The 24,547-nt window shown below is 41.9% G+C and overlaps 1 protein-coding gene across 5 annotated transcripts in view; it reads left to right on the top strand.

Moving 5' to 3' along the window:
• PRKG1 (protein kinase cGMP-dependent 1) overlaps positions 1–24,547 on the top strand; it is a 581,919-nt gene that overhangs the window by 513,204 nt on the left and 44,168 nt on the right. For all 5 annotated transcript variants that reach the window (XM_088670276.1, XM_088670275.1, XM_035137531.3 and 2 more), the window contains one exon: positions 8,283–8,357. In XM_088670276.1, the coding sequence (XP_088526402.1) occupies positions 8,283–8,357 (75 nt within the window). The remainder of the gene's footprint in view (positions 1–8,282; positions 8,358–24,547) is intronic.

The following is a 24,547-nucleotide window of genomic DNA, read 5'->3' as shown; positions in this document are numbered from 1 at the left end:
ACACTTACATTTGGTGATTGTTGAAATACCAAACACATTTTATTTATGCAGCATGGGTTTCAGTCATGGTTTAGATTTCAAATACTTCTCTATTTTATGGACTGACTGTGGCTCAGTTCAATCTCTTTGGATAAATTATTTTTTCCTCAGGCTTTTTGAAGAGTGTATGTAAAAAGGGGGTGACTATAGAATCTAGTTTATCTGCATTTCAGGTCAATCACCCTAAGCAGATTTTTATTTTTATTTTCTACTTCAGCCCATAGCTGTTTCCTAAAGGCTCTTTCAAAAATCCTAACCCCAGCAATCAGTGCATTGTCATATCACAAAATGCCTGTTGATCAGGGGTGGTCAAATTCTGTAATCTTGTGGGCCATGCTTCTCTCCAGACAGTCGTCTCAAGAGCAGCCAACTCCGTAATAAAGTTGGCACTATTTAGCAGTAAATATTCAACAGTTGCTGGAATGAGTTTGTGTCCCGAAACAACTAGAGTTGTTCTGTGGGTATTCACAGCTAAATCCTCATGAAAAGATTCAAAAACCTGCATATGATAAATTTAAAAGCAGAAGAGAATTAAATATTGAGCCAAGTATACTTGCTTGGGGCAGCATGAAGGAAACAAATATTGATTTGCCCAACCCCATGCAGCTAAGACTTGTTTTGTTGTTTTCCAGTGTCTCAAATAGGAAACTTCTATGGTTGCATGCCCAGACTCTGCAGTCCCCCCCACCTCTCCAGCTGAACAGTAAATAAAGGACATAACACAGTTTGAATGGGCTCAAATCAGGTCACAACTTTATTAACAACAAATGAAAGAGGTTTGGGATAGGCTTTGGATAACCATTTGCATCCAGCCTACCTGCCAGAAGTGACGTCAAGGGTCAGTCTGGCAATGGGAGTCCCTATGACTTACATCAAATTGGGGGACCCCCATGGGGGTTGCTGCCTTGAGTGCTGAGGTCCAAGCCCCCGCCTGGGCATACAGACAGAAGCAACTCCTCCCAGACCCCTTTAACAGGATACCCTATATTTTGGGAGGGGCAGGCAGAGACTACAACCTCCCCCAACCAAAATTTAAGATTTGCCCAATGCCTAAACCACCAAAGTTATGATGATTGGGATGGGGTGGGCAAAAACACCAGGCTGGAGCCAATTTGCCTAGTGGGCAAATTTCTGCCCGGCCCCGAACATGGCAACCACCAATGCCATAGCAAGGTCTAAGACAGCATGAAAGGTGGTAGGTGGGTGGGAGATCTGATAAAAAACAAGGTGCTAGGGCAGGGCCGCTTTAAATCTCCTGGGAGTGGACCTGAAGGGAGCCTACCTGCTCCATCAGGCCTGCCCCCTGGGACAGCTCTGCCTCCAAGCCGGCCTGCCATTGGCCAATTTACAGGCAGGTTTGGATCCGAGACACCAGCCAACAAGGTGAGCTCTAAGGTGTCCCATGCCAGCAGGGCAATCCTCAGACGCCAAAGTCCTCATCAGGTCTCAGTGCCAGGAGGCAGCGCCAGCCTGCAATGCGGCTGCACCCAAGATGGGTAAGCAGACTGGTCTAATTAATATGTATGCACAATGTTATGAGCAAAAGCTGTTGAGCTGCATTTCATTTTTTACACATGAGAAGGAGGTTTCACCTACATCACGTCTATAACTGTGTTTCATTTTGCTGTGAACTGAATTAAGGTATCACAGTCTTCCCCCAGTAACTTATTGCTTCTTCATTTAGAATATTCAGTTGACTCTGCAGGATGGTACATTAAAATAACAGAATTCTTCAGCTTTTATTACCCCAGGCAGTAGGAGGTTTAGAGCAACATTTGCCAGGGCATTGTCCTCTGGAGAAAAGATCGCTGGAGTTGTTTGGTGAATTTGTAAAAAATATATTTGTTGTTAGAAGTCTAAAGTTAAGAAGTAATGATAGAGAAGGAACAGTCAGCTTAGACCAGGCATCCACAAACCCAGCCCTCCAGCTGTTTTGGGGCTGCAATTCCCATCATCCCTAACCACTGGTCCTGTTAGCTAGGGATGATGGGAGTTGTAGTCCCAAAACAGCTGGAGGGCCGAGTTTGGGGATGCTTGGCTTAGACCAGGCATAGGCAACCTTTGGCTCCCAGATGTTTTGGAACTACGACTCCCATGATCCCTAGCTAACAGGGCCAGTGGTCAGGGATCATGGGAGTTGTAGTTCCAAAACATCTGGGAGCCAAAGGTTGCCTATGCCTGGCTTAGACTGATGGATTCCCAAGACTGAATCCAAGCCCAACAAGCTCAGAAAACCCCCGTTTCTGCCCAAAGCTCCAAACATCTGAAAAACCCAGTTCAAAACTGCTTAGACTCACATTTGAAGCCTCTGACTATAAATCAATTTTATCTGCTTTCAGTGCTGCAGTTTGCATCTCTGAAGGAAGGTTGCCCAGCTCTTGAAATCAGCAGTTTTGGTACCAGCAGTTTTTAGTGGGTCTGGAGCCACAGGCCAGCACAACCATTGTTGAATCAAATTAGGCACATAGCGAGAAAAATAGGAAAGAATGAGAGTGGCTGGAGAAACCCAGCCAGATGGGTGGGGTATAAATATAATAATAATAATAATAATAATAATAATAATAATAATAATAATAATACATATCTGGCAACTAGCCAAAGAGAGCCTACCTGCCTGAGGACTGCCTCGCCAGAGTGGTGCATGCTCTGGTTATCTCCCGCTTGGATTACTGCAATGCGCTCTATGTGGGGCTACCTTTGAAGGTGACCCGGCAACTACAACTAATCCAGAATGCAGCAGCTAGACTGGTGACTGGGAGCGGCCGCCGAGACCACATAACACTGGTTTTGAAAGACCTACATTGGCTCCCTGTACGTTTCCGAGCACAATTCAAAGTGTTGGTGCTGACCTTTAAAGCCCTTTCCTGCTTGGCAGGGGGTTGGACTGGATGGCCCATGTGGTCTCTTCCAACTGTATGATTCTATGAAATGGCCTCGGTCCAGTATACCTGAAGGAGCATCTCCACCCCCATTGTTCAGCCCGGACACTGAGGTCCAGCACCGAGGGCCTTCTGGCGGTTCCCTCACTGCAAGAAGCAAAGCTACAGGGAACCAGGCAGAGGGCCTTCTCGGTAGTGGCACCTGCCCTGTGGAACACCCTCCCATCAGAGGTCAGAGAGATAAACAACTACCTGACATTTAGAAAATACCTAAAGGCAGCCCTGTTTAGGGAAGTTTTTTAATCTGTGATATTTGATGTATTTTAATGTCTGTTGGAAGCCGCCCAGAGTGGCAGGGGAAGCCCAGCCAGATGGGCGGGGTATAAATAATAATAATAATAATAATAATAATAATAATAATAATAATAATAATAATAATTATTATTATTATTATTATTAAGAGCAAATAAAAATAAAAGTGGGCATGCCATTTACCCCACACCCCCATTTATTGGCAATTGTGCACTGAAATGCAGATTGTTTTTTTAATTGGTTTTTTTTGTGTTTAGGGGATATCTATAAGCAGTTTAAATTTCAGCACACCATTTTGGCACATAGTGTGTATGCTATTGTTGCTTCTCCCTTTTGACTGGTTTCTATATTTGAATCATGGGACCTGAAACAGAATACTGCAATATATGTTTCCTGCTAACAGCAGTACTCATATTTAGGATTCCATCTAACCATCCAACCAACCATGTCCTCCTCCTCCTCCTCCTCCTCCTCCTCCTCCTCCACGTCTTCGTCTTCCTCTTCACAAAGTAATAATAATAAATAAAAAAGGATAAAAATGTGCACCCGACCCCGAGACCATTCATTGTAACTATCCAACCTCCCAAAATTTCAACACCTTCCATATTTCCTCAAAATCATTTTTCCTGCACATTCCTCGTCTGACCTTAATAGCACATGTTAATTTGGCCATGTCTTTCTCCAGGATATTTAGGGGGATGAAGCGGGGCATTCCATCCCTGACCCCAGTTTTTCATTTTTATTTTCCATAAGGAAAAAGAATGTTGATAAATCCCCCTTTTTCCTTAGTGGCCCAGTTTTTGTTCCAGCCTTATTTAATGTCTGTGTTTGCTATTAGAGGGAGTGATTAAAGAATGAGAAAAAAGTAGAGCTGTTAATAGCAGAAAAATATGTTGTCCCTATGTTGGGAGTGCACATGTCGTACCTCATGATGATCCCAAACTGGAATGTTTGTCCTCTTGTTCAACACATCATCTGCATAATTGCTTGACTAGGTTTCTTTCTTTTATTATCGCCTCTGAGTAACAGGAACGAGTAAAAATGCACTGATTGCTGCATTACATGTTACAGTATCAGTCTTTATAGTTGCAAATTCGCCATTTGCTCAAAGTACCTTTCTAAATTTTTAATGTGATTGCTGTACCATCTCTATAAATCCAGTTTACTAACTACATCTTCTGCTATCAGATAAAACAGGAATAGTGGGTTTACACTGGGTGAAGGAAAAATGAATTTTGTTAGATTTGGTTTCCTGTGCGCACACCATGCATTTAAAGCACATTTAAGGCATGTGAACTTCCGCCAAAGAATGCTGATAACTGTAGTTCACGCGACACACCTACACACTGCAGTTGACACACTAACGTGTCGCGACACATAGTTTGGAAAGTTCTGCTTTAGATATTTTGAGGATTGTTCAGGCTCTGTCAGCAGCTCCCAGCCATTTGCCAAACCTATAACTTTCAATCAGGCTGTTGGAATTGAGCCATTTGCCAGACCCATATCTTTCAATCAGGCTGTTGGAATCAATGGCCTTTAGACATAGCATTGTACTGAACTGGTCCAGAATGTTACTACAGGTGGCAAACTTATGAATGCTACTCTATTCACATGACCGGTGTCATGTCAGAGGAAGAGACACACAGATGATCTACTTCCATGATTTTTTAAAAATGCATTTTTTCTACTCTCAGGTAGAATTTGAAGCTCCCAACCTTAGTCCCTGCTGCCTCTAATAGGTTTCAGCTACAAACTTTGGAACTTTAGAGTTTCTGCCAGATGGACTGGACAGTACTTGGCTAGATGAACCAAGAGCCTGAGTAAAAGGAAGTTCCATAATATAACCTGAATCACTCCCTCAACTTTGCACTACTCATGCACCATTAATTCTACAAGAAAACTGGATGCAGTAGTGTCTCCACCAGCTTACTATTGCACCCCATAAAATATCTATCTAGCTATGGAATTTCTGAATTAAGTGTGCTGCAAGATTTAACTGGTGCCTGGACTGAGAATGGAGATCTGAAATCAAAGCCAGAGCTCGACACAAAGATGTTCAAAGCTGCAGTTCGGATATCTCACCAGATGGAGCAGCCACCCGCAGGCCCTATCCATGCCCCCCTTCTGAAATTAGGGTCATCGTAGCTTTTAAATATTTAACAAAAGTATTTATTGCAGTACACTAGTGATTCCACCAGACAGTATGGAAAGCACTAATCCAAGGCAACATTGCCCTGGATAGGCCATTCCTTCATTTTCCTTCCCCCATTCAGGTATTATGCCACCTTTTTTCCTCAGCTGATTGGCAAGGCAACATGCCTTTCCAGTTGGCATGGGGGAACCTTAGCCCTTGAAAATATGTGCATTAAATGTTACAATTTATTTCTGTAAGTGCAAAAACAAGTAGGTGCAGCTGCGTATGTGCAAAATGTCTCTCCCTCCAAAATATATCTGGTTTGTGATGTCTTAGAGATGAATCCCATCATATTTTTTTAATGTTAAATGATTGCAAGTTAAACTGAAATTTGTGCCTATCTCAACCATATATTTTAACTAATCACATATGCATTAGTCTCCATTATTCTGGAAATGTTATTTGATGTATGACTTAAAAGTGCCAAAATATACATGTTCTTAATTAGCCAAGGATGCTGGTGTGCTGTGATATAGGGGGAGGGGGAGCTTCACCCCCTTCAGTGTGAGACAAGGATTAATATTTACCTTTGAGAGAGGGCTCTGTATTTTCTTTGCTCTTTCTCTCTTTCTTTTTTGATGTTATTTTGTTTTGTTTTAATTTATTTTAGGTTAGATTGTTTTTTATTCTATTCTACGGTGAAAAGTTTCAATACAATTTATGGGGTGGGGAAAAACCTCCCATGATTGTGTGTGTAGATACCTTTTCAAAAAAAAAAATATTGAAGAATGACAGGTAAAGCAGAAAGCACAAATGAGTGGCTGGAGGAGATTATTAGGAATCATATGATTCTGCATGTCAAAAACTGTAAAATCCTTTTGCTATGGTTTTGTTATGTTTAATAGTATGTTTATCTCATATTTTACAGTTGAATAAAAAACAGAGTGAAAGCAGCAACATTTTTAATTATTTGTTCAGAGAGTTATTAATTTAGAAAGTTGCTGAAGTTTAATTTAGTTTCTTATATTTGCTTCGAGCAATTACCACTACCAAATAGTTAATTAATGGTTTATATTTGTTGTTGTTATGATCAGCTTAATGCTCCTTATCTCATTTCTCAAGGTGATACTTTAAGAATTGACTTTACTGGCCCATGTCCTTAATATTTCTGCATTCCTGTTGAAGTTCAAAAAATGTGAAAGTTAAATACATATTAATGTTCACCCTGCCAAGAATTGATTTTCCCAAGACTCTTTATTTGTAAAATACCATTTTAGCTGGTTATAACATAATCTTCCATTTCAAAGGAGAATTGAACGTTGGCCAGGTTGCTACTGTATTAGCTGGCAGCTTGTTCATATTTCATTGATATACTATCGTAAGAACATAAGAAGAGCCAGCTGGATCAGGCCAATGGCCCATCTAGTCCAGCATCCTGTTCTCACAGTGACCAACCCAATGCCCACAAGAAGGATTCGAGCACAAGAACATTCACCTCTCCTGTGGTTTCCAGCAACTGGTATTCAGAAGCATTGCTGCCACCAACTGTGGAGGGCAGTGCACAGCTATCATGGCTAATAGTCCTTGATAGCCCTCCTCCATGATTTTTTTTCTAAACCATTCTTTAAAGCCATCTGGGTTGGTGCCCCTCACTGCCTCTGGAGGGAGCACTCTCCAACACTAGGAACAAGGTCTCCGTAGTATCAGATAAATAGTGCATATCCATTGTTTGCTTAGATGAGCAGGTATTCTGAGGGGTTAAAAGCCAATACACTGGCTGCTTTACCCCCAAAAAACTCAAATAAGTAATCACTAAGACCCTGTTGGATTTTTTTGAATAGTCAAGTTACTTTAGAGCCGGTCTAATGTAAATACTGTCTGTTTAAGAGAAACAGGTGCAGGTGATTTCTGTTAATTGCCCACAGGCGTGGGCTCTGCTTCTTGTATATAAGGCTCTGCCAGAAAGCCTTCTGTATCTCTTAGTTAGATCTTTCAGTTTGATTCATCTCTAAGCAGATCACTCTCTCAGTTGTTCTCAGTTTAAGAGATTCCTTAGTTGAATCTTAGTATGATTGCTTAGTTATCATGCTAGAATGCTGTTAATTCTTGGGTAGTTTAATGGGAGGTCTGTGGGAGGTTTTGGAAAGTGGGTAGATAACATTGCTAAGAGAGAAAGCATTTATCTTAAGTTTAAAGTCTCTTTAGAGTCAGTTTGTTTTTCAGTTAAAGAAACACAACCGTTTGTATTTTCATCTGCATACTTTTACAAGTGTGCAGCTAGTAAGGGGTTTCATATAAGGGAGATAATTCCCTACGCTCTTGGTGGTGTTTTCTTAGCCAGGTCAACTTCTGACTGCGTATACTCTGCGTGAAGCGTACTTTAAAGGACTGCTGTAAAACTGGAATATATGATTTAGGTTAAGCAAGTTTCAATATCCAGTTTTCTCCAATATTATTCTTATCATATATATTATATTCCAATAGACCCACCCCATATTGACCATATTTCAGATCATCCCATTCTTATCCACTTAATTGCTGGTTTTCTCAGGAATGGGGCATTTATATTTGTTGCTGCTCATTAAAGGCAGATAATTCTTCTGTTGCATGTTACCACAAAAGCAAATTTGGTTCTTCTTTGTACTTCACCCTTCAATCCTTCTTAACAATAAGTTGAAGCCTCTCAGAATCTGGCAGGTCCACAAAGGCTTTTAAGAAGGCAAGGCAACTAGGCTTGATTACTGGCAACAAACAGGACCAGTATAGAATTGCAACCTCTATTATATTCCATTCCCCCTCCCACCATAATGTTTTAGAAGTTTCTTGAAAGGAAGGTGTACTTAATGAGCGATATTTTTTAAATGGTGTTTTCATTATACTCAAATATTTTTCTTTAATATGCACTTTTTACTTTACAGCTCTTTCAAACATCTGATTGGGGGCCTGGATGATGTTTCCAATAAAGCATATGAGGATGCTGAAGCAAAAGCAAAGTAAGTGTCAGTCAATGCTTCTTTTATATACTTTATTTCAATATACAGTACTTGCCTTTGTGCTTCTTTATTTAAAACAGAGGGGGGCAAATTAAAATATTTTTGAAAACAGTCCTTTAGTGTTGTAAAAGAAAACTCCTAAAAATATAAAATTAAAGAAATGTGATACACACACACACACACACACATATATACAGTGGAACCTCGGTTTATGAACACCTCGGTTTATGAATTTTCGGTTTATGAACGCTGCGGACCCATCTGGAACGGATTAATTCATTTTCCATTACTTTCAACGAGAAAGTTCGCTTCAGTTTATGAACGCTTCAGTTTATGAACAGACTTCCGGAACCAATTACACCCATGCTTCAGTTTATGAACGCTTCAGTTTAAGTACTCCGCGGACCCGCCTGAAATGGATTAATCCACTTTCCATTACTTTCAATGGGAAAGTTCGCTTCAATGTGATCACCCAACAGATCCTGGGATGTAGCTGCCTTGCTTTGGTGTTAAGAGTGAATCCACCAGTTCACCTTCTCCATGTCTCCTTGCACCGGAAGCGGCCGTCACCAAGATGGCCACCGCCATGCGGCCACCACCAAGATGGCCGCCGGGGATGTGTAGCTGCAACTTCCGGTGCTGCTCTGCCCGATTTCTGGTGCCCACACATGGGCAGAGCAGCACCGGAAGTTACTTCTACACAACTTCCGGTGCCGCGCCGCTGCTGATCCTGCATTTTTCAGCGGGAGACTTGGCAGGTATGCTCTCAAGTAGTGCAGACCTGGGCTGGCTCCTATAGCAGCAATTATTCCCTTTGCTTGTCTTGCCAAAGAGGAGTGGTGATGCAAGGAGATATGGGCCTGGGATGGCCTGGAAGGAGGCAGGCAGTTACCCTTCTAGCCTAAGACATGGAGAAGGTGAACTGGTGGATTCACTCTTAACACCAAAGCAAGGCAGCTACATCCCAGGATCTGTTGGGTGATCACATTGCAGCAGCAATTGCAACCTCTGGATTGCTTGGTCCTGCACATAGAAAGGAGAGGACATTGGAGAGGAGGACAGTCTGCTTTCTCCCTTTTACACCATCCTTTTCACCCCTAGTTGATAAACCCAACTCCCCCCACATCAGGAATTATTAGACAAACAGCAGCTAAAAATAACTAGCAGGTTAGAAAGGGTTGGTTTGACAGATTAGCTAGTGCTTCAGTAAATATTCATATTAAGAAAGGAATAATATTCCCACCAGCAGACCAGCTGGAATCACGACACCAACAACTTGGGAATATGTTCTCAACTCCTCAGAAATCTGTATATAATAGTACACATTTCAACAAATTGATGATAAGGGCTGCTATAATTGCGACTTAGACATTCTTCTGCCTGAACGATCTTAATAGAAAGTCGTACAAGTGTGCATTATAGTTTAATCTTCTCTGTGAAACCAGAAATGACTTCTATTATATATATATCTGCAATAGAATGAGCAGAATTCATGGTTCTTGAGAGGCACAAATTGAAAGGTGCCTAAACAGTTTAAATGGTAACTTGTTATTGCCATATTTACAACAATACTCTAGGGTATTATTGGGAAATGTGTAAGAGAACCTAGTATGTTTTTGACCCTGATGTTAAGTCAGAACATTATAGAAGTATACCAAGCTCCAGTGGTAGCCAGCAGAGGAACCTGACACAGGGCATTATTTTTTAGGGTGGGGGCTGAGCTGAGGCATTCATAGATCTGCTGAATCCTAGGCTTAATCATTTCCCAGAGGGGGGGCTGATTTGGGCCTCTGCTATGCCAGCCTAGCGCTGCAAAAAAATAATCTCCCAATGTTCCATCCTGGTTGACAGGAGCTGGCAGGGCTGAGGATGCTATGGACAATCTGCTTCTCCACTCTTCCCAGGCCCCTCTTAAGACTGCTCTGCCCATCCTTTTCTTGCATGTCTATGCAATCCTAAAGTGGCTGAATTAAGTGGTCTTTGACTTTGTTAAGCTGCAGGTATCAGTGCTTCATACATCTAGAAGTTACAAAGCACAACAACTTTTCAGAAAATATATTAGTCAAATACCACAGACAGATTGGCTAGGCTTGTTGAAAGCCTCCATATGGAATATGTTGTACCTAACAGAAGCCATATTGAAACCTGCTTCATAAAGGTGTTCTGTTCAACAGTTCCTTCATCTGGCAGAGCTCCTATAAGATGGTTTTTTCATGTTGCTCTAATTGACTTCAACTAATTGCCTTTCAAGGGAATATATTTCAAGTATCAGGCTGTGAATTGACAGCAGGAGATACAGCTCTGTGTAAGCAAGGTGCACGCTTGCTAATAAGATAAGTGGCAGAATATTATTCTTTTCTGTCAGTTTGCACTGGAAAATATCACATTATTGAGCACCGATCCCAGTGACTTTGAGGAATGTTTAAGTTACTTATTTATATATAGAAAGCTGACTCAGTGATTGATTCCTGATGACAATGTGTGCAATTCAAAGATTTATCACGTCTGAGGCTCCTTCGAGTTTGCTCTATAAAAGAGTATAAACCCCAATATGCCCAGGTATTTCACATGGTGCAGTGTTATCTTTCTTGGAGAAGGGAATGGAGAATTCCCCTCACACAAAAATCTCATTGTTTGCATTTGAACTGCTGGATTACAGCCAGTGGCTTTATTTTGGCTTCTCCTACCAGTGGCAGCGACAGAGAAAAATACTAGATGGGGGGGGGGGTACACAAACAGGACAAAGTACATTTCAGGGAACCGGCTTGTGATAAGTGCCTTTCCCTCAAGTAACCACAAGGATTCATCACTTCAGGGACATAGGCTACTTGTTTGGCAGCACCTATGCCCGAATCCCAATTTCACATTCCCATCCATGTTGCTGTCTCCTTTTTCTAGCACCAGATCAATTTTAATCTCCTATCATACTGAATAATTCTTAGAAAATGAACATTGGTTAGTTATCTTGTAGATATCAGTCAGCATGAACTACTATTAGTAGCTTTGGATAAGATGACGTTGCAAACTTTTTATATCACTCATTTGGGGATGTACAACAGAGATAGTGAAGAAGTAATATATATATACAGTATATTTCAGATAAGTGTCTTGAGTAAGCTTAAAGTGTTTGTGTTTCTTACTTCTTCCACAACACTATTGCATCTAACCTGCTATGAGTAATGAAAAGATTTTTGCCATGTTTGGATGTCACAACCATACTGTAAAAAAGCTAAAGGACTGGACAGTTAAGTCCAGTTGCAGACGACTCTGGGGTTGCGGCTCTCATCTCGCTTGACAGTTTTTCCAGGTCATGTGGCCAGCATGACTAAGCCGCTTCTGACACAGCGGAACACCGAGACCAGAGCTGGGACCGAGCAACGGGAGCTCACCCCACCGCAGGGATTCGAACCCCTGACCTTCTGATCGGCAAGCCCAAGAGACTCAGTGGTTTAGACCACAGCACCACCCACGTCCCTAAACCATACTGTAGTGCAGTGATGAGCTGGAATGAGCTGCAGCAACCTTGGACACTTGCTCTCCCCTGGTATAGCTGCGAGGAGCTCAAAAGCTGTTGCTTCCATTTGTACAGTCATAAATACTGTCAGCCTGGTAAATGCATATACAAATCTTCTCTAATGTACAAATCCTACATATGAGTAGAATCCCAGCTGTATCATCAAGTAAACAATGAATGACATCCTATGATGCACAACTGCAATTTGTTTGGACAGCAGAACATCTCTTCTCACCCTCCAGGCCCATTGTTTCCCCTCAAAACCTCTGCAGGATTTCCTAACCCTCCAGAGGGGGTTTTTTTTTTAACAGGAGCAGCTTCCAGGGGTGACAAAAGAAAGGAGAAGCCCTACTGCGTGAACAGAGACCCACTTGCACTATGGTGAATCTCACCCAGCTACTTACATTTAAATACTGATATAAAATAAACAAAAATTCAGTGCTTCAGTTTATCACAAACAGACATTTCAAAGCAATTCCTTCATAAATTCTGCTTCGAACATCAATATTAATATCATGTTGCAAAAAATGATAATCATGTTGCAAAAAAAGATAAAGTACCAAAAGAACAAGAATGTACAAGTTTTCCTTTAAATATTCTTGAGTTCTAAAAAAAAAACAGCATTGTTTTATTGATGGCTTAATTATGCTGCACATGAAATAAGTCTGGAAAAGAATTCCTATCAACTGTAATGAATTACAGATGGCAACACTACAAGAAATAATTTCCAACCCTATTTTCGCACTGCATTTTAGATTAGTACTAATTCTTGCTGCCTATCTATGAAGCAAATTCTATATACAACAGCTGAAGAAAGCAGTTGACTCACTGCCAGCAAAACTCTGTTTTGTTTTTGTTTAATTTGCTTCCTAAGTTATGGGATAGCTAAATCTTTATTATCTTGGTCTCCTGTCTTTCCTTCAAGACACTTAGTTTGGCATACATATGTATTTTTATCCCATTTTCCCTCACAACAGACAGGCCAAGTTCTGATTTGGAGAGAGGGGTGAGCAAATGGCTTTCTGGGAGCCTCGCCGCACCCTGGAAGCTTGCCAGATAAAGATGTGCTGATGAATGAACCTTCTTACACATACAGGATGTCATTTTTTTGGTTCCATTGCATTCCCCCCCCATAAGGAATTCTCTATTTTAGTCATGTTTGGCAAAATACCCTTCTTCCCAGCATCTCAAGGGGGGCATACATGGGCCTTTTGGTGCAGGAAGTGTGTTCTGGTGAGTTCCAGCTGAAGAAAAACCCTGGTTGTTTTCTTGCATGTGGCGGATAACTCATTCTGAAGCTGACTGGACACAGGTTAGAGCTCAATATCGAGCCTACCAAGTGGCGGTAGTGGCGGCGAAGAAGACTTTCTTCACCGCCTCTATTGCATCTGCAGAAAACAGCAGCAGGAGACTTTTTCAGGTGGTTCGCAGTTTAGTAGAACCACCTGCTCCATCGAGGCCCAGTACGGTCCACATGATCTCCTGTAATGATGTTGCAAAGTTTTTTGCAGATAAAGTTGCTCAGATTCAGGAAGAGGTAGACTCCACCGTGGGAGCAGGGCCGGGGCAGGGGAGTGCTAGAGTCCTGTCTAGTCAAGTTGCATGGGATCAGTTCCAATCTGTTACCTCCGAGGATGTGGACAGGCTGCTTGGACGAGTGAAACCAACCACCTGTCTCCTTGATCCTTGCCCATCCTGGCTTATAAAAGCTAGCCAGGAAGGAGTGGGCGATAGGCTTTGCGGGTTGGTGAATGCTTCTCTCTGTGAGGGAGCCTTCCCAGACCCGCTGAAAGAGGCGGTTATTAAACTGCTTCTTAAAAAAACATCTTTAGATGCGGCCAATATGGCCAACTATCACCCAGTCTCAAATCTTCCATTCTTGGGCAAGGTGATTGAGCAAGTGGTTGCTGAACAACTCCAGGCATGCCTGGAAGAAGCGGACCATTTGGATCCCTTCTAGTCGGGATTCAGGCTCATCATGGGACTGAAACTGCCTTGGCCGCACTGGTTGATGATCTCCGGCGGACTAGGGACAAAGGTGAGAGCTGTTTCCTAGTTCTGCTGGATCTCTCAGCGGCTTTTGACACCATCAACCATAACATCCTTCTGGACCGTCTAGAGGGGTTGGGAGCTGGGGGCACTGTCATGCAGTGGTTCCGCTCCTTCCTCCTGGGCCGTGTTCAGAAAGTGGTGGTGAGGGATGAGTGTTCGGACCCCTGGCCTCTTACTTGTGGGGTGCCTCAGGGTTCTGTCCTCTCACCCCCATGCTTTTTAACATCTACATGCAGCCGCTGGGAGAGATCATCAGGGGGTTTGGGCTGGGTGTTCATCAGTATGCAGATGATACCCAGCTCTACCTCTCCTTCAAATCAGAACCAGTGAAGGCAGTGAAGGTCCTGTGTGAGTGCCTGGAGACGGCTGGAGGAGGGATGGCGGCTAACAGATTGAGGTTGAATCCTGACGAGACAGAAGTACTGTTTGTGGGGGACAGGAGGCGGGCGTGGAGGACTCCCTGGTCCTGAATGGGGTAACTGTGCCCCTGAAGGACCAGGTGTGCAGCCTGGGAGTCATTTTTGACTCACAGCTGTCCATGGAGGCGCAGGTCAATTCTGTGTCCAGGGCAGCTGCCTATCAGCTCCATCTGGTACGCAGGCTGAGACCCTACCTGCCTGCAGACTGTCTCGCCAGAGTGGTGCATGCTCTAGTTATCTCCCACTTGGGCTACTGCAATGCGCTCTATGTGGGGCAACCTTTGAAGGTGACCTGGAAACTACAACTAATCCAGAATGTGGCAGCTAGACTGGTGACTTGGAGCGGCCACCGAGACCACATAACACCGGTCTTGAAAGATCTCCATTGGCTCCCAGTTCGTTTCCGAGCACAATTCAAAGTGTTGGTGCTGACCTTTAAAGCCCTAAATGGCCTCGGTCCAGTATACCTGAAGGAGCGTCTCCACCCCCATCATTCTTCCTGGACACTGAGGTCCAGTGCCGAGGGCCTTCTGGCGGTTCCCTCGTTGCGAGAAGCCAAGTTGCAGGGAAGAGGGCCTTCTCGGTAGTGGCGCCCGGCCTGTGGAACACCCTCCCACCAGAGGTCAAAGAAAACAACAATTACCAGATTTTTAGAAGGCATCTGAAGGCAGCCCTGTTTAGAGAGGCTTTTAATCTTTAATCGATTATTTTATTCTTCTGTTGGAAGCCGCCCAGCCAGACAGATGGGCGGCGTATAAATAATAAATTATTATTATTATTATTATTATTATTATTATTATTATTATTTTATTTTATTATACTCACAACATAAACTGTGAGGTGAAGAGATGGTGACTGGACCAAGGTCACCCCATAAGCTTCATGGCTGAGCAGATGGTTTGAGTGCAGGTTTCCAAATTTTCTGTCCTGCACCGAACACTGGCTTTTCCTCTAGCATTAGGCAGTTTTCCTCATTGCAATTATTATACTGCTGCTCAGGCTCCAAGAGCAATGCAGGGTAGATGGAAACAAAGCACTAGAGGCATTGAGGAGAAGATGCTGAATGGCTTCATTTTGATCTTTAAACAAAGAAAATACTTGAATAAGAGCAACTTTTTACATTTAAAAAGTGCCAACAGCTAAGAACGTGTCTTGAAGGCTAAGAATCTTTTCCTCCTTATCCATGAAACTTCAGTAAACATGCCAATGAGTGGAAGAAAGACCAATTAAGCTAGTTAAAGGGAAAGCTATAATGAGAAGTTGAATGTGTTTATTGGCCCTCTATTCCCAAATTAAACATCTTTCCACAAAGTAATGGGGCTGCTCATTATGTTAATGTTTGAAAATTACAGGATAGTGCTTTTTCTTTTCTTTACAAAAAGTATGTTCTGGCTTATGTAGATTCTAATGTTGTGAAATCTAACGCTGCACTGCAAAAAGACCACTAAGTTCATGAGAGTAAAACATTCAACCCAATTCAATTATCAGAAAACTTTCCTGCTTCACATGCCATGTTAAAGGCCAAAAGCAAGTAGGGGAACAGTTTATTTGCCACATATATTCCAGTCCAACCACCATGTTAATAAATGATAGTGCTTTTAATAGTGTTGTGCAATTCCCACTCTGTGGTCACCAGGATCAGATTATTCAATGCGGCACCACCGATTGTGTGGAACTCCCTTCCAGTGCATGTTAAGCAAGCTCCTTCTATACTAGACAGTTGCTAAAATGTATTTTTACACAGCTTCCCCTGAAGTGTGACCAGGAATGTGATGTTAATTATCTAATGTTGAACAGTTTTAATGTCCAAAGTTTTATATAATGTATGCAACCTTTTTAATTGTTCAACATTTGGGGACGTTTATGCTTTTCAATGAATCATAATCATACCGGTATATAAATTTGCTGAATACCAGTAGTTTTTTGAAACCCGGATGCGGGTAACGCTGTGGTCTAAACCACTGATCCTAGGGCTTGCCGATCAGAAGGTCGGCAGTTCGAATCCCTGTGACGGGGTGAGCTCCCGTTGCTCGGTCCCAGCTCCTGCCAACCTAGCAGTTCGAAAGCACGTCAAAGTGCAAGTAGATAAATAGGAACCGCTCTGGTGGGAAGGTAAATGGCGTTTCCATGCGCTGCTCTGGTTTCACCAGAAGCGGCTTAGTCATGCTGGCCACATGTCCTGGAAAAACTGCGGACAAACGTCGGCTCCCTCGGCCAGTAAAGCGAGATGAGCACCGCAAGCCCAGAGTCATTTGCGGCTGGACTTAACTGTCAGGGGTCCTTTACCTTTTTAAGCCATTTTTCTAAGTAAAAGCTGTAGCACCTACCCCACCCATCTGCTCCAATTTCTGCTTAAAAAGGCGAAATGTGATTCATTTGTCTTGCCCTTCACATAAAGCCACAACTGTAGCCCTATAATACAATGGAGGAGATTTGCTCGTCCAAAATATTTAAGACAATGTCAAAACAAAATAAAAATACTCCTTCCAGCAGCACCTTAGAGACCAACTAAGTTTGTCATTGGTATGAGCTTTCGTGTGCATGCACATTTCTTCAGAACAGGTAGGTAGCCGTGTTGGTCTGACGTAGTGGAAACAAAAAAATTGCTTCCAGCAGCACCTTAGAAACCAGCTAAGTTTGTCATTGGTATGAGCTTTCGTGTGCATGCACACTATTTAAGACAATGTCACTATTGGTGTTTCATTACTATGAAATTTCATTGCTGTTCAGCAACGTAAATAATGCAGATAAAACTCAGCTGTGTAACCATCTTAGGTAAAGGATTTTGAAGCCTCTGGGAGGTCTTCAAGATCCCATGACTGCGATATCTAAAAAAGAAGAAAAATAGCCAGGACCACAAAATAGTGTGGGCAGTTCCCCCCATCAGCAGGCTGGGGGGGGCACATTATTCAGCTACTGCCACTCTCACAGAGAGAAGCTGTACTAAATGGGATAGATTGGGGGGTGGGCCTCAGATCTGGGGAATAAATATGGGTCTCCATAGTTCTCTGCCTGGCACTCTGGACTGGCCACATCCTTCATCCCTCATCCCTCATTGACCCTGCTTCATACCCTCCTTGCGTGTTTTTGTCTGGCTGGAAAGTATTCCTGAACTCTGATAATTCTTCTTGCCTGCCTGGATGTAGTCTAGAGGGGGGGGTGTTGAGTGTGGAATTAATATAAGATGGTACTTGGGGATAATGTTGAATGTGGTTCAATGGATCGGGGCAATAGCTGTAATAAAAATTACTATAATAAGCAATAAGCTGCAGTAAACAATAGTAAAGCATAATAAAAAAGAAGTGTGTATGCACACGAAAGCTCATACCAATGACAAACTTAGTTGGTCTCTAAGGTGCTACTGGAATAATTTTTTTAAATTTTGTTTCGACTACAGCAGACCAACACAGCTACCTACCAGTAACTAATAATAAAGCAGTATTAGACTCATTAATCTGAGTGTTGGTTTTATCTGCTCTTTTTGTATAGTATGCAATTCATGTGCATTTTATTTATTGTTTTTCTATGTTTAGAACATGCCTTGGTATCAAAAAGGCTGGGATAAATAAAAAAGCAAAACAAATAAAACAAGAATAATGCTTAGGTTGTTTTATAAAGGATAAAATAAAACATACATTTAAAGCGTCTACTTGCATGTTTAATATAGCCAATTTTATTTGGAAGAGAGACAAATGACTCTCTGACTCCTTTTAAATTATTTCCTGTGAAAATTTGCATTGTGTTTCTTTTTATGGTTGCTTGTAGCTCAAAGTATCTGAGTTCTGTAAGGGCGCTTGTTGGCTTCTCACGAGTTAGAGGCTTCAAACTCCATAGCTGCTTTTTACATAGTTTTATTATATACATATGTACATGACAGAACTAAGAAGTCCATGACTGTCTAGTCCGAATCAGAATCCGGAAGTGGTGCACGTCTAGATTGGCACCAACAAAGGAACCTGGGAGCCCTCCGTTTCCACTTTTGCTCCCGGCGTTTGTCCCCCCTGCACTCCTGGGGTGAAGGGGCGGGGACGTTGCCTTCCCCCCCGAACTGCGAAACTGTTGAGCAGGTTCTCTGGTCTGTGACACTTCCCCCTCCACAGCGCTCAGGTCTGACACTTCTGACCTTCCCCACTGCTCCTGTGAGCCGTCAGCATCCCTTGAGCTCTCCTCCGCTGCGAGAGCCTCAACGACACCTTCGGGGCGATGCTCTGAAGCAGCAGCGTCTTGGAGCCCTTGCGCTGTCCCGCTGGGCTCCCTGCTGACCCCTGGTGGTCCCCTGACAAGTTCTAATTGCTATATGTTTTCCCCAGCTTATTTATGAAGTGAAAATGCTGCTCTGGTCTCATCTGAAATTTCAGGTCTCAGTGCAAATCTAAATTGCTCTTATTTTGTGTCTTTAATTCATCAATGTATCTAAGTTACAAAAGGCATTATGTTTACAGCATCACTTTATAATTCCCTTGGACATACCTTTGAGTACCAAAAAGGTTTCTGAGATAAGCATTATAAGTTGTTAAAATAATTCTGTTATCAGCAATAGAAGCTGTTGTTTTAGTGAAAGCGACTCCTTATCGTATCAGATGAAATGAAACCATATGTAAGGACAACTCAATTATCTTTGCATCTGTTCCTCTAAACTGCTCTAAGCGTTCAACAGCTTACTCATGAGAAGTTCTGTTAAAGTCAATGAGACCCTTGAGTAGTTAATTAGTTTCCTGATTGCATTCTTAACCTACATTTGCAAAGGTGAAAATCTTTCAGTTGATTGTGTGTGTGCAGCTTTCCATTGAAGTACAATGTGCTACAGATTAGCCATACATTGGAAGGAAAGTAAGATAATAAAATATACTCTGCATGCATACACACCTGCTGTAAACAGCAGCTGTATATAAATTGGGCCTGAACAAAATAATTATCAGTATTCACTTGGATAGTGTCTTAATACTGAATATTTGCTTTAAAATTTGCATATGTGTTCCAAATAACAATAGCTGAAAAAATACCTTGCCAAACATTTAAAGTCTCTCATTTTCATAGTTCAACTTAATTTTTGTTCTCACTTTCCTTGGTCCCATTGGACACCATTGCTATGTTATCTGATTAGCTGTGCTGATACGTGTGTTTTGTGTTGTTGTTGGTGGTGTGTGTGTGTGTGTGTGTTGTGATAGCCAAACATATTTAATGGCATAATGTCAAGTTGGACTGGCAACAAGGACAACCTTTTTAAGGGTCTAATAAACGGCGGCAGCGGCACAGGGACAAAAGAGTGTCAAATAGCATAGAAATGATGTAAATATATATAACACATATAGTTTTGTCTCAGGCAATCTGGTGGCACATGTGGCAGAAAGATCCCATGGGTAGCCATCTGTACTTAAAAGTTGGAATAGCCATTTGATTTCTACTTCAAGAAAGTTTTTAAGCAATCGTGTTTTCCCATCCATGTCTCATGTTTACTTCTTCTTGTAGAACTGTACTATTTATTTCAAGTTATCAAATAATTATACTGCTTTAATTAAATTCATTTCTAAGCTGTTGTAGATTCTGATGCAAATGTCACACCAAAGCTGAAGCGCCAAAACTTCAACAGAAATAAACAGTAATTTTCACAAAATATGGTGATTGAATGTGCTCAGTTTCTAATATATAGCAGATTATCTCATTTAGGACAAGTGTGTGCTATTAAGGTTTATCGAGTAGTTTTCACATTAAAACGCAATATCACTTTTTACAATACTTTGTAACCTTTTTAGGTTTATAGCTAGTTTGTTCATTCCATAACTTCTTGGCTTATTTGCATTTTTATGTATTATGAAACATAACATTGTCAACTTACTCCTGCTCATTTAGATTTTACAATTTCCCTATTTCGTCTCAGTTTCCATGGAAACCTGAATTGGTATGACAACAGAGAATAAAGAGATGAAGACAGTTCTTCAAGGATATAAATGAACTCGATATAGAATTCCATGGATTATATACCCGTCAGAAATAATCTAGGTATTAGCATTTGAGTTGTGTATATTCTAGAAAATAAAATTGCAAATTTTATAGAGGGAGAGTGGAAAGGGCACAGTCTAATTTACTAGTCTGTTTCTATTAGTAATCCATGCACCTATACTCAAAAAGACTGGCTGGAATATTGGATAAAGAACATAGAAAGTAAGCATTCATAAGATTACAAAATTGCTTACATTTTTGGAAATGTTTTTATAGAGATGTCAGTGGGGAGGGACTGATCTAGCACACTGGACTCTCACAAGCTACAGGGGTACTGAGGCCCTCCTGATTGGTTTAAAATGGAAGAGTGGGGAATAACAAGACTAGCATGTATGACACAACCCAAATGCTAGATTCCACCCTGTGATCTTTTTACTTCGTTTTCTCAGTATATATTTCTAGTTTAGCACTTAAATTATCTCACCAACGCTATGGAAAGTGTCCTGTCTGGAATACATCCAGTATTCATTGTTTGTCATGACAAATGCTAGCTATCTAGTTTTTAATTTCATTAGCATGGAAATGCATGGAATCTAGATCATCTCACGTTAATCCCTTTAATGTTCTAGAAAGTTTGAATATGCCAGGCACCCCCAAACTGCGGCCCTCCAGATGTTTTGGCCTACAGCTCCCACGATCCCTAGCTAACAGGACCAGTGGTCAGGGATGATGGGAATTGTAGTCCAAAACATCTGGAGGGCCGAAGTTTGGGGGTGCCTGGAAAATGCAATTAATCATCTTCAACTGTATTATCTGTTATGTGAGTCAAAGTAGCATAATTGATGCTAGTTGAAGTGCAATGTGTGGTCACTATAAGAAGCAAGTAAGGGTGGTTTTATCCTATGCTGCATAGTTGATATCTGTCTGTCTTGGGAGACAATGGAAGAGTGCACCTTCAGGGATGAAGTCAAACCATCGGAGAGTTACAGTGCCTGCTGTGCCTGTAGAGACCAATGTTTTAGAGACATGTTTTGTTGCAGTGGAGGCAGATGAAAGCACCCTCCTTCCTGTGGTCCTCTCAGTGGTCAGTCCTCCTCTGATCACTGATGTGGATGAACAACCTGACTGACTGTCTGCAGGCACTGCAGTTGTCTGCAGGGCGTTCCCACATGGCAGGTTTGATGTTGGCAACCTTCTTGTCACATTTGCAGACATATTTGTAGTGCAGAGTTGGTCTGCTGATGGGCCTGGTGCCTGGAGCCAATTCCCTGTAGAGCACATACTTGGGGATCCTACCATCTTCCATTCTGTGGACATGACCAAGCCGTGTCTGCCGTAGTCGAAACAAAAAAATAATAATAAATCCTTCCAGTAGCACCTTAGAGACCAACTAAGTTTGTTATTGGTATGAGCTTTCGTGTGCATGCTATCTGAAGAAGTGTGCATGCACACAAAAGCTCATACCAATAACAAACTAAGTTGGTCTCTAAGGTGCCACATTATTTTATACCACCTGGTGGAAGTGCTCAGTTGTTGCAGTTAAAACTAAGGGACTTCCGAGGGGCAGCAACTTTTGTGAGTCAAGAGATGCATGCCCCAGTACATTTGAGCTTCATGTTGTTAGGGTTTTCTAGTTGTCTCTCTAAACCAGTCTGTCCTGTGTTCTTCCAGGTCCGTAAGAGTTGGGTTAATATTTAATCAACGAACTGGCTAGACATATGGTTTTCCTAAGGAATTATCATTATGGAATACAAGGAGAGGTAGCACTTCTGATGGATTTATATTCCCCTTCTTTCTATGAAAAGCAGTAATAATAATATTCTACCGAAGTTGTCTTCCAGTCTTTTCACAATTCCTGGTGAAGACCCTGTGGCCCTCTCAACATTGTTGGATTCCCAACTCCCATCAACCCCAGCCCCTGCTTTACACTTGGACTGTGGATATTATGTGTGCATTCTGCTCTCATGTCATCTCCAAGTCAGGGATTATTGCCTGTGGCATTTCATGATGCCATTTTCTGATTTGAATTTTCTGGGGCTGGGAAAAGAGAAGGTTAGTAACCTCACTACTGTTAATCAGACAGCAAACTCTATGTTACAATCAGGTGTTTTACAGTAAAAGGCCCAGGAAAGTTCAGACTTCTCATTTCCAGCTCCAGATTGTAGAAATAGATACTAATTTGAAACCACTAGTGCTAATTTCCGGAAACATAGGAGCCATTAAAGCTCTGCTGGGAGTTTCGATTGACAATATGCCCATTAATGGAGAGGAAATGCAGAAAGATGATCTTCAGAATAAGAGGGAAGTGTAAAGTTACAGAGCTGTTTCCCCTAAAGCCGTTTGCTTGAGAATGCTCCCCACCCCGCAAGGCTAATTGTAGCAGGGAATGGGTCGATTTAGATAGGGGAGAAGGCGCTGCAAAGGGAACGTTGACTTGCTTTCCGTACATGAGTCTGATAACAGATTTGAGAGAGAGGATTTAGATCAGACATCCCCAAACTCAGCCCTCCAGATGTTTTGGAACTACAACTCCCATCATCCCTAGCTAACAGGACCAGTGGTCAGGGATGATGGGAATTGTAGTCCCAAAACATCTGGAGGGCCAAGTTTGGGGATGCTTGATTTAGACCACACAAAAAATGGTAGTGGAGGTACCTTCCTCAGTTAAGCAAACTGGTAGAACTCAGACCCCAACTGCGCTTCAATATATATACAATCACTGATCTCTTGTGTAGTGTATAGCTTTAGTTTAGCCGTAGGAAAAATTCACATTGATATCCATACTCTGCCCCCTTTATTGAATGATTTTAAGTGTTCTGCTGCTGCTGCTGCGGTGCTGCTGTTTTATTTTGCTGACATTGTGCTTTGTAGCCATGTTAGCTGAATTTCTTTTATATGCTGGCTATTTTTAAGGATCCAAGGTGTATTAAAGCATAAAATTGTGTTTTGTATTGTTATCATGTTATTACGATTTGTGTGGAGTAGGCTGTACGCAGAGACCCTTCTAACTCCTGGATCCAGCAGGTGTTAAAATTCAAGCAGGGACTCAAATTCTTGGAATAGCCAAGCTCACTTCCTGGTGAGGTGGTGTAGCTCTGTGCTGGGCAGCAAATAGATGAGCTCCCTTCCTCAACTGGCTAATAGTTAAAAAGACAAAGGCAAGAGTTGAGGGTTGAGTGATAGAAGCTAGAAGCAGCAGGCTGGGAAGCCAGAGGGGCAGAGTGATACTTGATTTCTGTTTGAATCCAAGTCTGTGGCTATGGGGAAAAGCAAGCCCTTCTTGCAGTATTAAAGCTCTCAACGCCTCCATTGTAGGCTCAGGTCGTATGTATGTGTAAATGAACCATATGACTTGCTAGCTGGATAGCTGAGTCTGTAGAGCAGGAGACTCTTAACCTCCAGGTCATAGGTTCGAGCCCCACGTTAGGCAGAAAGATTCCTGCATTGCAGGGGGCTGGACTAGATGGCCTTTGTGGTCCCTTCCAGCTTCTGTGGATAAAGACACCCCAGTCTCCTCCGTACCTTATTCCAAATGAAAGAACCTTGGGTAAGCACCTGGAACCGCTGGCAACATGCACTGCTTGGAGTTTGGGGTGGCTTGCAACGTTATGTTTGCTGCTTTGTGAGGAGATTCTCTTCAAAAGTGGAATCAGCAAGTATTAAATAGATTAAGTGATGCATAATCAGACACCAGAGTCAGGGCCCTTTCAGCAGTGGCCTCATCTTTGTGGAACTCTCTCCCACAGGATGAACATTTGGCCCCCTCATTAGCCGTTTCTAAATGAGGCTTAAGTAATTCCCCCCCCCCACCCACTATTAATTAAATCTGATGGATTTTTAAAATACCACTACTTAGTCTCGTTATATTTTCTGTGGATTGAAGAGCTGGGTTTGCATTCTATTAAGCTGTTGTTTTAGTTGTAATATTTCATACTCTGATACTATTTTTGTTATTACTGTGAGCTATCTTTTTGGTTCTGAAACATAGCACTTTAAATGAATGAATGAATGAATGAATAAATAAATAAATAAATAAATGTTTACATAGGGGAATTGTTTTTTCTCCTTAAGACTGCATACATTATTTTTAAATGCAGGCTTGCATTTTATAGCACAAATGAAAGCCCAGTTGTGGTGTAGATTTAAAAAAATAAATCTAGATTGCTAAGAAATCGAAAGGAAATCCCAAAGCTTTCCTCAAGTGAATGTAAGTCCATCACTGTATATGCTAAATGAATGACATTTACAAGAAGGGCTTCTTCCTT

This window comes from Zootoca vivipara, chromosome 5, assembly GCF_965207765.1.
Source record: "Zootoca vivipara chromosome 5, rZooViv2.hap1.1, whole genome shotgun sequence".
In the NCBI taxonomy this organism is placed as follows: Eukaryota; Metazoa; Chordata; class Lepidosauria; order Squamata; family Lacertidae; genus Zootoca; species Zootoca vivipara.
This window is presented reverse-complemented; position numbering and strand designations above follow the sequence as displayed.